Here is a 16,707-nt window from a genome sequence, read left to right on the forward strand (position 1 = left end):
GGAGTCCATATCCCTTCTGTAATAAGGGAGTAGAGCATCCCCTCGTGCCTGCTTGAGGCTGCCTGACCCTTCTCCGTAGATCAGGAGCAGTAGAACCTCACCTCACGTGGCGGTGACCATCCAGAGCCTATGTGGAGCATTTGTTGCAAGATATCTGCCTTAGGAGAGCTCGTCTGCCTGCCTGGGCCCCCTGACTTCCAGCACAGAATCCTGTGCTGCTGATGTAGCTCCTTTTCAGTCCTCTTGGACACAATTCCTGGCCTCCATATATCCTGGTTCTCCACAAACTGCAGCTCTATTCCTGAACTGTGAAGATCCTGCTTATTTTGCGCATCTTCAATATACAGTACTCTGCTGCCATCTAGTGGTACTGTCCTACAATAGCACCCAGAGTTTCTTATCTCGAGTTTAAACTGAAGTGCATTTCTATGCAGCACCTCTACTGTAACACACATACAGTGCATTTAAATAACTCTGCTCTTGCATTTTAATAAAACCCTCATATTTACACCCCATTAAGGATCTATGATGATTGCCTGAAGCTTTGTCTCTGTCCCTCCCGACATGTCTTTACCCTCAAAGCCACCTCTTTACTGTGTCTTCAAGTGCCTATTTCCACACATCTCAATTTAACAGTGAATTATGCGGGGAGAAAAAACCCCAAAAAAAAACAAAAAAAAAAAAAACATATGGCACCTGGATATCCCGCTTATTGTTTCTGAGGATGTGCTTCCAAAAGGTGATAATTTGCACTTGTGGTGGACTGGCCCTCAGGTCTCTCGTTTCTCCTCTTGAGTACATAAATTGCCGTGAGCCAGTTTCCATTCCCCCGTGATAAGAGATCCCTGGAAAGCTGTCACACCACAAATCTTCCGCACCCCAAGACATACTCCTCATTTTCTTCTTGCCAACAAAACAGACAATAGCTTATGCTTGGAAATAAAAGTCTTAAATCACACTCCGGTAAAATCCTTCAGACTCAGGGACCCATGGATGATAACACATGCACATCCCCATATACCAACCACCGGTCTTTCTTTTGTTAATCAGACACAATCTCCTCATCCATTCCTGATTCTTCCCTATCTATTGTCTGTGTGCCCCTTATTCCCCCCCCTTTTTTTTGTTTCTTTGTTAATATATTAAAGTGATATATTTCACTTTGTTAAAACATAAAATTCAATAAACAGATTTCAAAGAAAAAGAGCTAAAGAAGGGGGGCACTTACTTTACTAAGGAAGCCTTACGACAAAGTTTATCTGCTCCGCGATAGTAATTTACCAGTTGCACAATGCCAGGCTCATATCCTGTAGAAGAAAACACAAAAAGACATCAGATAAGACAGGCTGTAATATCAGCGGCCCTAATAATCGCCCCCATCGCTTGCTGACTGACATTTCTTATGCGATTATGTAAAATTGTAAATTTACAGTGACGGCAAGAAACCACAAGGCAAAAAAGAAGGGAATTTTGTTTACTTACCGTAAATTCCTTTTCTTCTAGCTCCAATTGGGAGACCCAGACAATTGGGTGTATAGCTACTGCCTCCGGAGGCCACACAAAGTACTACACTTAAAAGTGTAAGGCCCCTCCCCTTCTGGCTATACACCCCCCCGTGGGATCACGGGCTCCTCAGTTTTAGTGCAAAAGCAAGAAGGAGGAAAGCCAATAACTGTTTTAAATACAAATTCAACCCGAGAAACAACCTCGGAGAACTGAACTGTTCAACATGAACAACATGTGCACCCGAAAAAAACAAATTTCCTAAGAAAAACAGGGCGGGTGCTGGGTCTCCCAATTGGAGCTAGAAGAAAAGGAATTTACGGTAAGTAAACAAAATTCCCTTCTTCTTTGTCGCTCCTAATTGGGAGACCCAGACAATTGGGACGTCCAAAAGCAGTCCCTGGGTGGGTAAAAGAATACCTCGTGATAGGGCCGTCAAACAGCCCTTTCCTACAGGTGAGCCACCGCCGCCTGAAGGACTTGTCTACCTAGGCCGGCATCCGCCGAAGCGTAGGTATGCACCTGATAATGCTTGGTAAAAGTGTGCAGACTCGACCAGGTAGCCGCCTGGCACACCTGCTGAGCCGTAGCCTGGTGCCGTAATGCCCAGGACGCACCCACGGCTCTGGTAGAATGGGCTTTCAGTCCTGATGGAATCGGAAGCCCAGCAGAACGGTAGGTGTGAAGAATTGGTTCCTTGATCCAACGCGCAAGGGTGGATTTGGAAGCTTGCGACCCTTTACGCTGACCAGCGACAAGGACAAAGAGTGCATCCGAGCGGCGCAGAGGCGCCGTGCGGGAAATGTAGATCCTGAGTGCTCTCACCAGATCCAATAAATGCAAACCTTTTTCAAATTGGTGAACTGGATGCGGACACAAAGACGGTAAAGTGATATCTTGATTGAGATGAAAGGAAGATACCACCTTGGGAAGAAATTCTGGAATTGGACGCAGAACTACCTTGTCCTGGTGAAACACCAGGAATGGAGATCTGCATGATAACGCCGCCAGCTCGGACACTCTCCGAAGAGACGTGACCGCCACTAGAAAGGCCACTTTCTGTGAAAGACGAGAAAGGGAAACCTCCTTCATAGGCTCGAAAGGCGGCTTTTGGAGAGCAATTAGAACCTTGTTCAGGTCCCAGGGCTCCAATGGCCGCTTGTAAGGGGGGACGATATGACAAACCCCTTGCAGGAACGTGCGTACCTGACGAAGTCGCGCCAGGCGTTTCTGAAAAAATACGGATAGCGCGGAGACTTGACCCTTAAGGGAGCCAAGCGACAAACCTTTTTCCAACCCAGATTGCAGGAAGGAAAGAAAAGTAGGCAATGCAAAAGGCCAGGGAGAAACTCCCTGAGCCGAGCACCAAGATAGGAATATCCTCCACGTCCTGTGGTAGATCTTGGCGGAGGATGGTTTCCTAGCCTGTCTCATGGTGGCAACCACCTCATGAGATAAACCTGAGGCCGCTAGGATCCAGGACTCAATGGCCACACAGTCAGGTTCAGGGCCGCAGAATTCAGATGGAAAAACGGCCCTTGAGACAGCAAGTCTGGACGGTCTGGTAGTGCCCACGGATGGCCTACCGTGAGGTGCCACAGATCCGGGTACCACGACCTCCTTGGCCAGTCTGGAGCGACGAGAATGGCGCGGCGGCAGTCGGACCTGATTTTGCGGAGCACTCTGGGCAACAATGCCAGAGGTGGGAACACATACGGTAGCCGGAACTGCGACCAATCTTGAACTAAGGCGTCTGCCGCCAGAGCTCGGTGATCGTGAGACCGTGCCATGAAAACCGGGACCTTGTTGTTGTGCCGTGACGCCATCAGGTCGACGTCCGGCATCCCCCAGCGGCGACAGATCTCCTGAAACACGTCCGGGTGAAGGGACCATTCACCTGCGTCCATGCCCTGGCGACTGAGAAAGTCTGCTTCCCAGTTTTCTACGCCTGGGATGTGAACGGCGGATATGGTGGATGCCGTGTCTTCCACCCACGTCAGAATCCGCCGGACTTCCTGGAAGGCTTGCCGACTGCGTGTTCCCCCTTGGTGGTTGATGTATGCCACCGCTGTGGAGTTGTCCGACTGAATTCGGATCTGCTTGCCTTCCAGCCACTGTTGGAAGGCTTGTAGGGCAAGATAGACTGCTCTGATCTCCAGAACATTGATCTGAAGGGTGGACTCTTTCCGAGTCCACGTACCCTGAGCCCTGTGGTGGAGAAACACTGCTCCCCACCCTGAGACTCGCATCTGTCGTGACCACCGCCCAGGATGGGGGTAGGAACGACTTTCCTTTTGACAATGAGGTGGGAAGAAGCCACCACCGGAGAGATTCCTTGGCTGCCTGAGAGAGGGAGACCTCCCTGTCGAGGGACGTCGACTTCCCGTCCCATTGGCGGAGAATGTCCCATTGTAGTGGACGCAGATGAAACTGCGCAAAAGGAACTGCTTCCATTGCTGCTACCATCTTCCCTAGGAAGAGCATGAGGCGCCTCAAGGGGTGCGACTGGCCCTGAAGGAGAGATTGCACCCCTATCTGTAGCGAGCACTGTTTGTCCAGTGGAAGTTTCACTATCGCTGAGAGAGTATGAAACTCCATGCCAAGATATGTTAGTGATTGGGTCGGGGTTAGATTTGACTTTGAAAAGTTGATAATCCACCCGAAACTCTGGAGAGTCTTCAGTGCCACGTTCAGGCTGTGTTGGCATGCCTCTTGAGAGGGTGCCTTGATAAGTAGATCGTCCAAATACGGGATCACGGAGTGACCTTGCGAGTGCAGGACTGCTACTACTGCTGCCATGACCTTGGTGAAGACCCGAGGGGCTGTCGCCAGCCCGAAAGGTAGAGCTACGAACTGCAGGTGTTCGCTTCCGATAACGAAGCGTAGAAAACGCTGATGCTCTGGCGCAATTGGCACGTGGAGATAAGCATCCTTGATGTCTATTGATGCTAGGAAATCTCCTTGAGACATTGAGGCGATAACGGAGTGGAGAGATTCCATCCTGAACCTCCTGGTTTTTACGTGTTTGTTGAGCAGCTTTAGATCCAGGACGGGACGGAACGACCCGTCTTTCTTTGGCACCACAAACAAATTGGAGTAAAAACCGTGACCTTGTTCCTGAAGAGGAACAGAAGTCACCACTCCTTCCGCCTTTAGAGCGGACACCGCTTGCAGCAGAGCATCGGCTCGGTCGGGCGGTGGGGAAGTTCTGAAGAAGCGAGTTGGAGGACAAGAGCAGAACTCTATCCTGTACCCGTGAGACAGAATGTCTCTCACCCAACGGTCTTTGACCTGTGACAACCAAATGTCGCCAAAGCGGGAGAGCCTGCCACCGACCGAGGATGCGGAGAGAGGAGGCTGAGAGTCATGAGGAAGCCGTCTTGGTAACGGTTCTTCCGGCTGGCTTTTTTGGGCGTTATTGAGTCCGCCACGAATCTGAGCCCCTCTGATCCTTTTGAGTCCTTTTGGACGAGTAGAATTGGGACCTGCCTGAGCCTCGAAAGGACCGAAAACCAGACTGTCCCCTCCTCTGTTGAGGTTTGTTTTGTCTGGGCTGAGGTAAGGATGAATCCTTACCCTTGGAGTGTTTAATGATTTCATCCAAACGCTCACCAAACAATCGGTCACGAGAAAAAGGCAAAGTGGTTAAGCACTTCTTGGAAGAAGAATCTGCCTTCCATTCTCTCAACCACAGGGCTCTGCGTAAAACCACAGAGTTGGCTGACGCCACCGCCGTACGGCTCGTAGAGTCTAGGACAGCATTAATCGCGTAAGACGCGAATGCAGACATTTGAGAGGTCAAGGGTGCCACCTGCGGAGCAGATGTACGTGTGACCGTGTCGACCTGTGTAAGCCCAGCTGAAATAGCTTGGAGTGCCCATACGGCTGCGAATGCTGGCGCCAACGACGCTCCAATAGCTTCATAGATGGATTTTAACCAGAGCTCCATCTGTCTGTCAGTGGCATCTTTAAGTGCCGCCCCATCTTCCACTGCAACTAGAGATCTGGCTGCAAGCCTGGAGATTGGAGGGTCCACCTTGGGACACTGTGTCCAGCCCTTGACCACGTCAGGGGGAAAAGGATAGCGTGTATCTTTAAGCAGTTTGGAAAAACGCTTATCTGGATAAGCGTGGTGTTTCTGGATTGCGTCTCTAAAGTCAGAGTGGTCCAGAAACGTGCTTAATTTACGCTTGGGATACCTGAAATGGAATTTCTCCTGCTGTGAAGCTGCCTCCTCCGCAAGAGGAGCTGGTGGAGAAATGTCTAACATCCTATTGATGGACGCTATAAGATCATTCACTATGGCGTCACCATCCGGGGTATCTAGATTGAGAGCGGCCCCAGCCTCAGACTCCTGATCAGTTACATCCGCCTCATCACACAGAGAGTCGTCCCGCTGGGACCCTGACCAGTGTGATGAAGTTGAGGGTCGCTCATAGCGAGCCCGCTTAGGTTGTCTGGGACTGTCGTCCGAGTCAGAGCCGTCACCCTGGGGTGCATATGACACCCCCGGAGCTAGGAAGTGGTCCAGCTGAGGGGGACCAGGGGGCAATGGATCAACAGTGCCCATGGTCTGAGTTACTGGTCTAGACTGCAATGTTTCAAGAATTTTAGACATAGTCATAGACAATCTGTCAGCAAAAGCTGCAAACTCCGTCCCTGTCACCTGGACAGCATTTACAGGTGGTTCTCCCTGGGTCACCTCTAGCAGCGGCCCCGGCTGAGCAATTGCCACAGGGGCCGAGCACTGCACACAATGGGGGTCAGTGGAACCTGCCGGTAGAGTAGCCCCACATGCGGTACAAGCAGCATATAAAGTCCGTGCCTTGGCACTTTTGCTTTTTGCGGACGACATGCTGTTATCTCCTTGAGAAATCTAAGGAGGGTATATAGCAGAAAACCACCAGCGACTGTACAGTGCAAAGTATTGCCAGCACAAAATACAAAGTACACTATGGCACAAGTGGGGGAGAGCCCTTGAGGGCTGCTTACCGCCCGCTGAAAAGCGGGTGTGAGATCGTAGAATCCCTTGTCTGGGTCTCCCAGCCTCCCCTCCGCAGTTCAGCGTGCAGGCAGGAATGGCTGCCGGCGTCCTGTGAAGAGGGGCGGACCGTGGGCGTCCCAAACAAAAGAGCGGGAAACTGCGTCCCCCTGTGCCTAGTGTGAGGGCTGGAGTATGTAAAACAGACTCCAGCTCTTAACGCTGCTGGACTGTACAGCGTCCCGCCCTCCTCCTGACTGGCAGGTCCGGGGGCGGGAACGATACGAACTAGGCCGCAAAAGCCGGGGACTGTAGTAATCTAGCGCGGCCGTCATATATGCCCGGCCAGCGCGGAAGTCCCCGGCGCACCACAAATCCCAGCCGCGACCAGTAAACATTGACCCCAGCGGCCGGATTGGCCGATCGTACAAAGTCACCTCACTCAGCAGAGCTGTAGTGAGTAACGGCACCAGCGCAGCAGCGCTGTTTACCCCGGCGCACTAACACACCCAGCAATGCTGCAGTGTGCGTGCGATAAGCACGGGGACACGGAGTACCTTGATGGAGCAGGGTCCTGTCCCTGAGAAAACTCCGCTCCGTATCCAGCAGATCCTCCAGGGGCTGTGGATGGAGCACGGCCTCAGTGCCCGGAGACCGGTAAAGTCCCACTTCACCCAGAGCCCTAATGGGGATGGGGAAGGAATCAGCATGTGGGCTCCAGCCTCCGTACCCGCAATGGGTACCTCAACCTTAAACACCGCCGACAGAAAGTGGGGTGAGAAGGGAGCATGCTGGGGGCCCTAGTATGGGCCCTCTTTTCTTCCATCCGACATAGTCAGCAGCTGCTGCTGACTAAACAGTGGAGCTATGCGTGGATGTCTGGCCTCCTTCGCACAAAGCATAAAACTGGGGAGCCCGTGATCCCACGGGGGGGTGTATAGCCAGAAGGGGAGGGGCCTTACACTTTCAAGTGTAGTACTTTGTGTGGCCTCCGGAGGCAGTAGCTATACACCCAATTGTCTGGGTCTCCCAATTAGGAGCGACAAAGAAATATTTATATATATATATATATATATATATATATATATATATATATATATATATATATATATATATATATATATATATATATATATATATATATATATATATATATATATATATATATATATATATATATATATATATATATATATATATATATATATATATATATATATATATTCACAGAGCTTTTCAACTCTTATGTTATAGTGCAAGGGTTGGGAACCTTTTTGGCTGAGAGAGCCATGAACGCCACATATTTTAAAATTTAATTCCGTGAGAGCCATACTCACCAGGGGTAAGCGGCGGTGGTGGGCGGCTCTGCGGCCATTTTCTTGAAGTTTATCTCGTCAACAGAGAGATTCAAAGTAGCCCACCAACTACTGCGGGCTCGCTGCCTCGACACCCGATGAGCCCGCAGTATTGCGGACCCTGCGCCACCACTGCCGCCCGATAAGTCATATGCGGTTTAAGACGCACCCCCGTTTTCCCCCCAGTTTTGGGGGCAAAAAAACTGCATCTTACAAACCAGAAAATACGGTATTTTTTTTATTATTATTATTAAAGATTTGTCTGCAAGCCAGATGCAGCCATCAAATGAGCCACATCTGGCTCACAAACCATAGGTTCCCGACCCGTTATAGGGTTTGTCTGCTGCCGCCCATTTCCACATCAGTGACAGGACTGGTATTGCTGCGCGTATGTCATATATGTCATATATGCTGGGACACTTGAAAGATTGCCAGGTATCTTCCACCTTCCACTGCTAATGGTTTCTCCGCTTCACACCGGTTACTGAGTAAACAAACACGCGTGTCCTCCACACGGACACACGGTCCTTGTGAAATCATGGACGTATACACAGACCTACTGATTTTAATGGGTCTACCAAGGTCCGTGTCTCCACTACGTGTGAAAACGGACATCACACATACCAGACACATGGATGTGTGAAGGAGGCCTCACATGGTTTCCACTTGTGTACAGAACTATCCCCAGGTAGAAGGTAAACAAAAGTACAGAAGGAGATTGTGTAATTTGCAGTAAATTGGCTGAGGTGTGTAATTAATGTTTAATAATCTGGAGATCTTGTTGTTATCAGACCTTTTTTAATAAACTATTATTTTGTCCATGTGGGCAATTTTCCATGTGTGACTACAGCCTTAGCCCTTTTTACTAAACTGTTAATAAACTGTTGCTATTTTATCCTGTGGGCATTTTTCTGGTCGCCTTATTATTCTTGTCCTGTGTGGACCTCCAGTGGTCATTGACGTGTACTACATCTTGTTCTTTTTCTTTCCCATCTTTTCCTTCAAATTATAGTTTACGAGGGATTCATCTATTTAGCGGCATTTGCAGTAGAAGACTTCTTCTATCAGTATTATCATTATTCTTCTGTCTGTACCCTCTTTTCAATTTATTCCTTTGTATTTAGGTTTTGATTTTCTGTGTCTTTGTACTTTTATGTGGCTATTTTGTCTGTTGATGGATTCATTAATTTGTGTATATTCCCGTTTAATATTTATATTTTTGTTTCAATAAACATTAAATTATTTTTTTTTTATTAGCTCATGTTGATTCATAGGTTTTTCTGATTTTTAGGAGTTAGGGCTAACTAGGGATAACATTTATCAGTTTCGTTTGATTGTCATTAGTTGAAATTCAGTAAGTTTAAATTAAATATTACTTTTGTCAGTTTCATGTTATCTCAGCGAGCACTGTAGCTTTTTCTTAATTCGACACAAAGGTAGGGAACCTCCGGCCCAGGGACAGTTTACGGCCAGTAATGTCATTTTTTTTTCATCTCCTGGGCAGATTCCTGGGGTCCGCAGTGCTCAGGCTGGTGGTCTCGTTTTGCTGGCCATTTAATTCCTCTTTACACAGCGAGCATGTGCATGCAGTATTCACTACAGAGTGCTATGGCGCATGCAAAAAAAGATTACATACTAATGCTAGCCTTTCCCAGCAAGACATACTTTTTTGGGTAGAGTTCTCATCAGGGCTGTGGAGTCGGTAAACCAAACCTTCGACTCCGACTCCTCAATTTCTCTTGCTCCGGACTCCTACATATATTGCTTATAGTTAGGTGAAAAAATTATTGCAATACATGAACATGTGTATGTGAACATCAGACATTTAATCATTTTTATGATCCAATAATCAAGATATTTAGAACATAAAATATATTTATTGGAATACAACTTTAGAACACAAAAAACTGTAATTGTAAATGTTATACAATATGTAATATACAGTAGATTACATATATATCTTTATATCTTGTGTGTGTATATAACACACAAGATATAAAGATATATATGTAATCTACTGTATATTACATATTGTATAACATTTACAATTACAGTTTGTGTTCTAAAGTTGTATTCCAATAAAATATATTTTATGTTCTAAATATCTTGATTATTGGATCATAAAAATTATTAAAATGTCTAATGTTCACATTGTACTACAATACATTTTTCACTTCAATATAAGCATTATACTAAATGTTATTATTTAGTAAAATATTCAGCACATTCTGCATTGCACTACTGTCCCCAATTTATTATATATTTTAGGAGTCAGAGACGGAGCATTTTATACCGACTCCGACTCCACCAAAATGAGCTCCGACTCAGACTACACAGCCCTGGTTCTCATTCCACCGATTTGGACAGCAGCACCAGCGTATCCAATGTGATGAAAGTCTGCAGTCTCAGCATTTGCTATGTTATGTATATGACACAGTGTATCCTATGTGATGTATATACCACAGCCCTGGTGTCTCCTATGTGATGTACATGGCCAAGCCCCAGTGTTTCCTATTTGACATCTGTGCTCCAGCCCCATTATCTTCTATGTGATTATTAAGCAGTCTGTGTCTCCTTTGTGATGTATCTATATCCGCCCCAGTGCCTCCTGTGTGCTGTATACAACAGTTTGACTGTCTCCTATGTGAGATTATATATATATATATATATATATATATATATATATATATATATATATATATATATATATATATACATACACATACATATACATATACACACACACACACACACACACACAGCTGGCCAAAAGTATTGGCACCCCTGCAATTCTGTCAGATAATACTCAGTTTCTTCTTGAAAATGATTGCAATCACAAATTCTTTGGTATAATTAACTTCATTTATTTTGCTGCAATGAAAAAACACAAAATAGAATGAAACAAAACTCAAATCATTGATCATTTCACATAAAACTCCAAAAATGAGCCAGACAAAAGTATTGGCACCCTTAGCCTAATACTTGGTTGCACAACCTTTAGCCAAAATAACTGCGAACAACTGCTTCCGGTAACCATCAATGAGTTTCTTACAATGCTCTGCTGGACTTTTAGACCATTCTTCTTTGGCAAACTGCTCCAGGTCCCTGAGATTTGAAGGGTGCCTTCTCCAAACTGCCATTTTGAGATCTCTCCACAGGTGTTCTATGGGATTCAGGTCTGGACTCATTGCTGGCCACTTTAGTAGTCTCCAGTGCTTTCTATCAAACCATTTTCTAGTGCTTTTTGAAGTGTGTTTTGGGTCATTGTCCTGCTGGAAGACCCATGACCTCTGAGGGAGACCCAGCTTTCTCACACTGGGTCCTACATTATGCTGCAAAATTTGTTGGTAGTCTTCAGACTTCATAATGCCATGCACACGGTCAAGCAGTCCAGTGCCAGAGGCAGCAAAGCAACCCCAAAACATCAGGCAGCCTCCGCTATGTTTGACTGTAGGGACCGTGTTCTTCTCTTTGAATGCCTCTTTTTTTTTTTTTTTCCTGTAAACTCTATGTTGATGGCTTTTCCCAAAAATTCTCTACTTTTGTCTCATCTGACCAGAGAAGATTCTTCCAAAACGTTTTAGGCTTTCTCAGGTAAGTTTTGGCAAACTCCAGCCTGGCTTTTTTATGTCTCGGGGTAAGAAGTGGGGTCTTCCTGGGTATCCTACCATACAGTGCCTTTTCATTCAGACGCCGACGGATAGTACGGGTTGACACGGTTGTACCCTCGGACTGCAGGGCAGCTTGAACTTGTTTGGATGTTAGTCGAGGTTCTTTATCCACCATCCACACAATCTTGCGTTGAAATCTCTCATCAATTTTTCATTTCCTTCCACATCTAGGGAGGTTAGCCACAGTGCCATGGGCTTTAAACTTCTTGATGACACTGTGCACCGTAGACACAGGAACTTTCAGGTCTTTGGAGATGGACTTGTAGCCTTGAGATTGCTCATGCTTCCTCACAATTTGGATTCTCAAGTCCTCAGACAGTTCTTTGGTCTTCTTTCTTTTCTCCGTGCTCAATGTGGTACACACAAGGACACAGGACAGAGGTTGAGTCATCTTTAATCCATGTCACCTGGCTGCAATTGTGATTTAGTTATTGCCAACACCTGTTAGGTGCCACAGGTAAGTTACAGGTGCTGTTAATTACATAAATTAGAGAAGCATCACATGATTTTTCAAACAGTGCCAATACTTTTATCCACCCCCTTTTTATGTTTGGTGTGGAATTATATCTAATTTGGCTTTATGACAATTTTTTTTATTTTTTTTCATTGAAGACAAATTAAATGAAGATAATAATACCAAAGAATTTGTGATTGCAATCATTTTCACGAAGAAACTGAGTATTCTCTGACAGAATTTCAGGGGTGCCAATACTTTTGGCCAGCACTGTATATATATATATATTTCACATAGGAGACAGTCAAACTGTTGTATACTCTGCATAACCCCTCCCACACAACTGATAGGCAGCTTTCTGTAACACTGAGCATGGGCAGAAAACTGTCAATCAGTGATGGGGGTGGGGTTATGCAGAGATCATTAATATCTGGACTACTGGGCAGCAGTCTACTAGTCCTCTAGTGATAATCTCTTGCTGATAAAACTGATTTTAGCAAAACCACACTAAGCAGCCCAGTATGTGACAAATCGCTGGAATCAGGATCTCTTTTCCTACATTATGCTGCTCTCAGAGTAGGTGGAAAAAAACAGATTCCCTTTAATATCTCACGCGCTATACTGCAGTATAAAACACAAAGTTTTCAGAAAGTGAAAAAGCTTTTAGCGGTTTTAAGCTATGGTCACATACTGCTTCTTTTCTAAAGCACAACGAGGCAGCGTTTTTGGCCCCAAAAAACGCACCGACCGCAAAAACGCATGTGTTTGACGCATTTTACCGCATTTTGTCCAATGCGGTTTTTTATGTCAAATCTATGGACGGGAAGGGCTTAAACACGCTGGCAAAAACGAAAAAAGAATTGACATGCTGCATCTTCAATAACGCAACCAAGATGCAGACTAAAAAGATGCCCAGTGTGGACCGCAAAATAGAAATCTCATGCATGCATTTTGGTGAATCTTTGTGACCTCATATATGCACCAAAAATGCAGTAAAAGATGCCCTGTGTGAACATAGTCTTAATCATAATTTATGCATCTATCATTTTTTGGACTGTAATCTCCAGCTTAGGCCTAAGCCGCACGGCATGAAAATCGGAGCGAGTGGAATGCAATGTTTTATCGCATTCCATTCGGACCAATATTAGCCTATGTCCCAGTACCCATGAGCGATTATTTTCTCAGCCCTAATCGGACCGAGAAAACAATCGCAGCATGCTGCGATTGTAATGCGATCCTAGTTTCTCTCGCACCCATTGAAGTCTATGGGGCGAGAGAAAAATCGCACTGCAACGGAGAGGGAGATACATCCGGCCTGCTCCTCCGCAGAGCCGGCCAGCTTTGCCAGCCCTGTATAAAGCTATTCACTAATCTAAATGGTTAAGAAAATGACTTATAAACCTCACTGTCCCTATGGTAATTAGGGCCTTGACTAGACAGAGGGGCGTTAGTTCCCCTGACTAATCGTCCCTTTTTCCATGTGGTCACACCCCTGTGGGCATGATAACGTGATTTCCACAATTCAATGATTTCCTCCTGGAAATCTCCCGCATGTATGAGGCTCATTTCAGCCATGTCCGTGCGCCTCAGAAGCAGGCTGGATGCTTCCCGGCTTCATTCGGTGCACTACGCGTGACTGGTAGTTCAGAAGACCTGAATGTGAGCCGTCTTCTAAACGTACGGTGATGTGCAGTGCGCCTAATGAAGCCGGGAAGTGTACACCCTGCTTCTGAGGCAGCCGAAATGAGACACATGATAACAAGGAAAAAAGGCAAACTAGTCAGGGGAACTAGCGACCCTTCGACTAGTCAAGGCCCTAATAAGCATAGGTACTGCAAGGTTTAGAAGAGGATTTTTTTTTTTTTAAAACATTTATATCAGTGAATACAGGGCTGGTTAGGTAGGGATTTGGAGCAAACAGGATGCTGTTGGAGGGCATAGGGGATCTGACAGGTATAGATTCCTGCTGGGTTGGAGGGAATAGGGGATCTGACAGGTATGGATACTGCTGGGTTGGAGGGAATAGAGGATCTGACAGGCATGGATACTGCTGGGCTGGAGGGCATAGGGGTTCTGACAGGCATGGATACTGCTGGGCTGGAGGGAATAGAGGATCTGACAGGCATGGATACTGCTGGGCTGGAGGGCATAGGGGTTCTGACAGGCATGGATACTGCTGGGCTGGAGGGCATATAGCATCTGACAGGCATGGATACTGCTGGGCTGGAGGGCATATAGCATCTGACAGGCATGGATACTGCTGGGCTGGAGGGCATATAGCATCTGACAGGCATGGATACTGCTGGGCTGGAGGGCATATAGCATCTGACAGGCATGGATACTGCTGGGCTGGAGGGCATATAGCATCTGACAGGCATGGATACTGCTGGGCTGGAGGGCATATAGCATCTGACAGGCATGGATACTGCTGGGCTGGAGGGCATATAGGATCTGACAGGCATGGATACTGCTGGGTTGGAGGACATAGGGGTTCTGACAGGCATGGATACTGCTGGGTTGGAGGACATAGGGGTTCTGACAGGCATGGATACTGCTGGGCTGGAGGGCATAGGGGATCTGACAGGCATGGATACTGCTGGGCTGGAGGGCATAGGGGATATGACAGGCATGGATACTGCTGGGCTGGAGGGCATAGGGGATCTGACAGGCATGGATACTGCTGGGCTGGAGGGCATAGGGGATATGACAGGCATGGATACTGCTGGGCTGGAGGGCATAGGGGATATGACAGGCATGGATGCTGCTGGGCTGGAGGGCATATAGGATCTGACAGGTTCCCTTTAACATTGCACAGTTTATCATGAAAATGTACTTTGGGTCAGGCACTGAATAGTCATCAGGTCCGGTTGTCTGTCTGGCAGTAAATCTTGGCCGCTGTCCATCTTCAGACGCTGCATTTGGGGGAGGTGGGCTTCTAAGTAGCGGTTCTTGTGCTGAGCACTTTCTATAGAGGACAGGATTCGGAGCCCAATGTGAATGGTAAAGTATAGGATGGGAGCTGCAGCAGACTCAGATCCACTTGGTGCAATAGGCAACACCCAAATGCAGCTCCCAGCACTTCTACACATAATGGAAAGGGGTCAGTGGAAATCCACAGCAATCCGGGGGAATACTGAGTGTACGGACACGGTCCACCATAACTTTCCGCCCCATTATTTGGCCTTTTACAAACATTTGGTGAGAATGGCCAGAATGATAAGAATGGCTGCCACTGCTCCTCCTTATTGCTACAAGAATGAAAAGATCTAGAAAATGACATGGATTCAGATTTTTTGGACTGGAAGATAATTGTAAGTGCAATAGTTAAAGCCAGGCCTAATGGGGTGAAGACGGATGCTAATGTAGGGATCGGGCGATGGCATAATCTGCGGGGACTTACCCAACCTCCCGAATGGCAGCCTGTTCCTCTCCCCCAGCATGAGGTTAAACCTGGGATTGTCCTTCTTTAGTCGCCTCCATTGTCCTGTGGCTAGGAGGATCTTGGCCACTTCAGCAAACACTGAGCTGTTCTCATCCCTGACCACGAAGGTATACATCATCCCACAGAGAATAGAGTGCAGGCTCTTGTGTCCACAGCCGGCTAGTCACTCAGGTCTATTGTGCTTCCCTGCACCATGCACCGTGCAGGACGAGGCCCCATAGAAGCCCCTCAGGGAGGAGATCACCCGGGGATGTGCTCGGAGCCTCCACCTATCAATCAGATAGAAGGAAGCAGCTGCTGCACAACAGCTTCTGTACCCAGCTCCGTGCAACCCCTCCCCGGCACTGGAGGCTGAGCTATGGGGTCAGGGGGCAGGAGGAGGGGCGGCATTGCAGGAGGAGGGGCGGCAGGCGGCATTGCAGGAGGAGGGGCGGCAGGCGGCATTGCAGGAGGAGGGGCGGCATTGCAGGAGGAGGGGCGGCATTGCAGGAGGAGGGGCGGCATTGCAGGAGGAGGGGCGGCAGGCGGCATTGCAGGAGGAGGGGCGGCAGGCGGCATTGCAGGAGGAGGGGCGGCAGGCGGCATTGCAGGAGGAGGGGCGGCATTGCAGGAGGAGGGGCGGCATTGCAGGAGGAGGGGCGGCATTGCAGGAGGAGGGGCGGCATTGCAGGAGGAGGGGCGGCAGGCGGCATTGCAGGAGGAGGGGCGGCATTGCAGGAGGAGGGGCGGCATTGCAGGAGGAGGGGCGGCAGGCGGCATTGCAGGAGGAGGGGCGGCAGGCGGCATTGCAGGAGGAGGGGCGGCATTGCAGGAGGAGGGGCGGCAGGCGGCATTGCAGGAGGAGGGGCGGCATGGAGGGGCGGCATTGCAGGAGGAGGGGCGGCATAGCAGATGGAGGTGCGGCATGGAGGGGCGGCATAGCAGATGGAGGGGCGGCATGGCAGGAGAAGGGGCGGCATGGCAGGAGGAGGGGCGGCATGGAGGGGCGGCATTGCAGGAGGAGGGGCGGCATAGCAGATGGAGGTGCGGCATGGAGGGGCGGCATAGCAGATGGAGGGGCGGCATGGCAGGAGAAGGGGCGGCATAGCAGATGGAGGGGCGGCATTGCAGGAGGAGGGGCGGCATGGAGGGGCGGCATTGCAGGAGGAGGGGCGGCATAGCAGATGGAGGGGCGGCAGTCGGCATGGCAGGAGGAGGGGCGGCATGGAGGGGAGGAAGACGGCATTGCAGGAGGAGGGGCGGCAGGCGGCATTGCAGGAGGGGCGGCGGCATGGCAGGAGGAGGGCCGGCATGGAGGGGCG

At 48.3% G+C, this 16,707-nt stretch overlaps 1 protein-coding gene across 1 annotated transcript in view; it reads right to left on the reverse strand.

The window, feature by feature from the left end:
• The window catches only part of TTL (tubulin tyrosine ligase), a 52,393-nt gene extending 36,629 nt beyond the window's left edge, over positions 1–15,764 (reverse strand). Inside the window, exons 1-2 of the mRNA XM_075339592.1 lie at positions 15,365–15,764; positions 1,229–1,307 (exon numbers count right to left, since the gene is read on the reverse strand). Of these exons, the coding sequence (XP_075195707.1) occupies positions 1,229–1,307; positions 15,365–15,524 (239 nt within the window). The 5' untranslated portion in view covers positions 15,525–15,764. The remainder of the gene's footprint in view (positions 1–1,228; positions 1,308–15,364) is intronic.
• Between the last annotated feature and the right edge of the window lie 943 nt (positions 15,765–16,707).

The sequence above is a fragment of the Anomaloglossus baeobatrachus genome, chromosome 3 (assembly GCF_048569485.1).
Source record: "Anomaloglossus baeobatrachus isolate aAnoBae1 chromosome 3, aAnoBae1.hap1, whole genome shotgun sequence".
NCBI lineage: Eukaryota > Metazoa > Chordata > Amphibia > Anura > Aromobatidae > Anomaloglossus > Anomaloglossus baeobatrachus.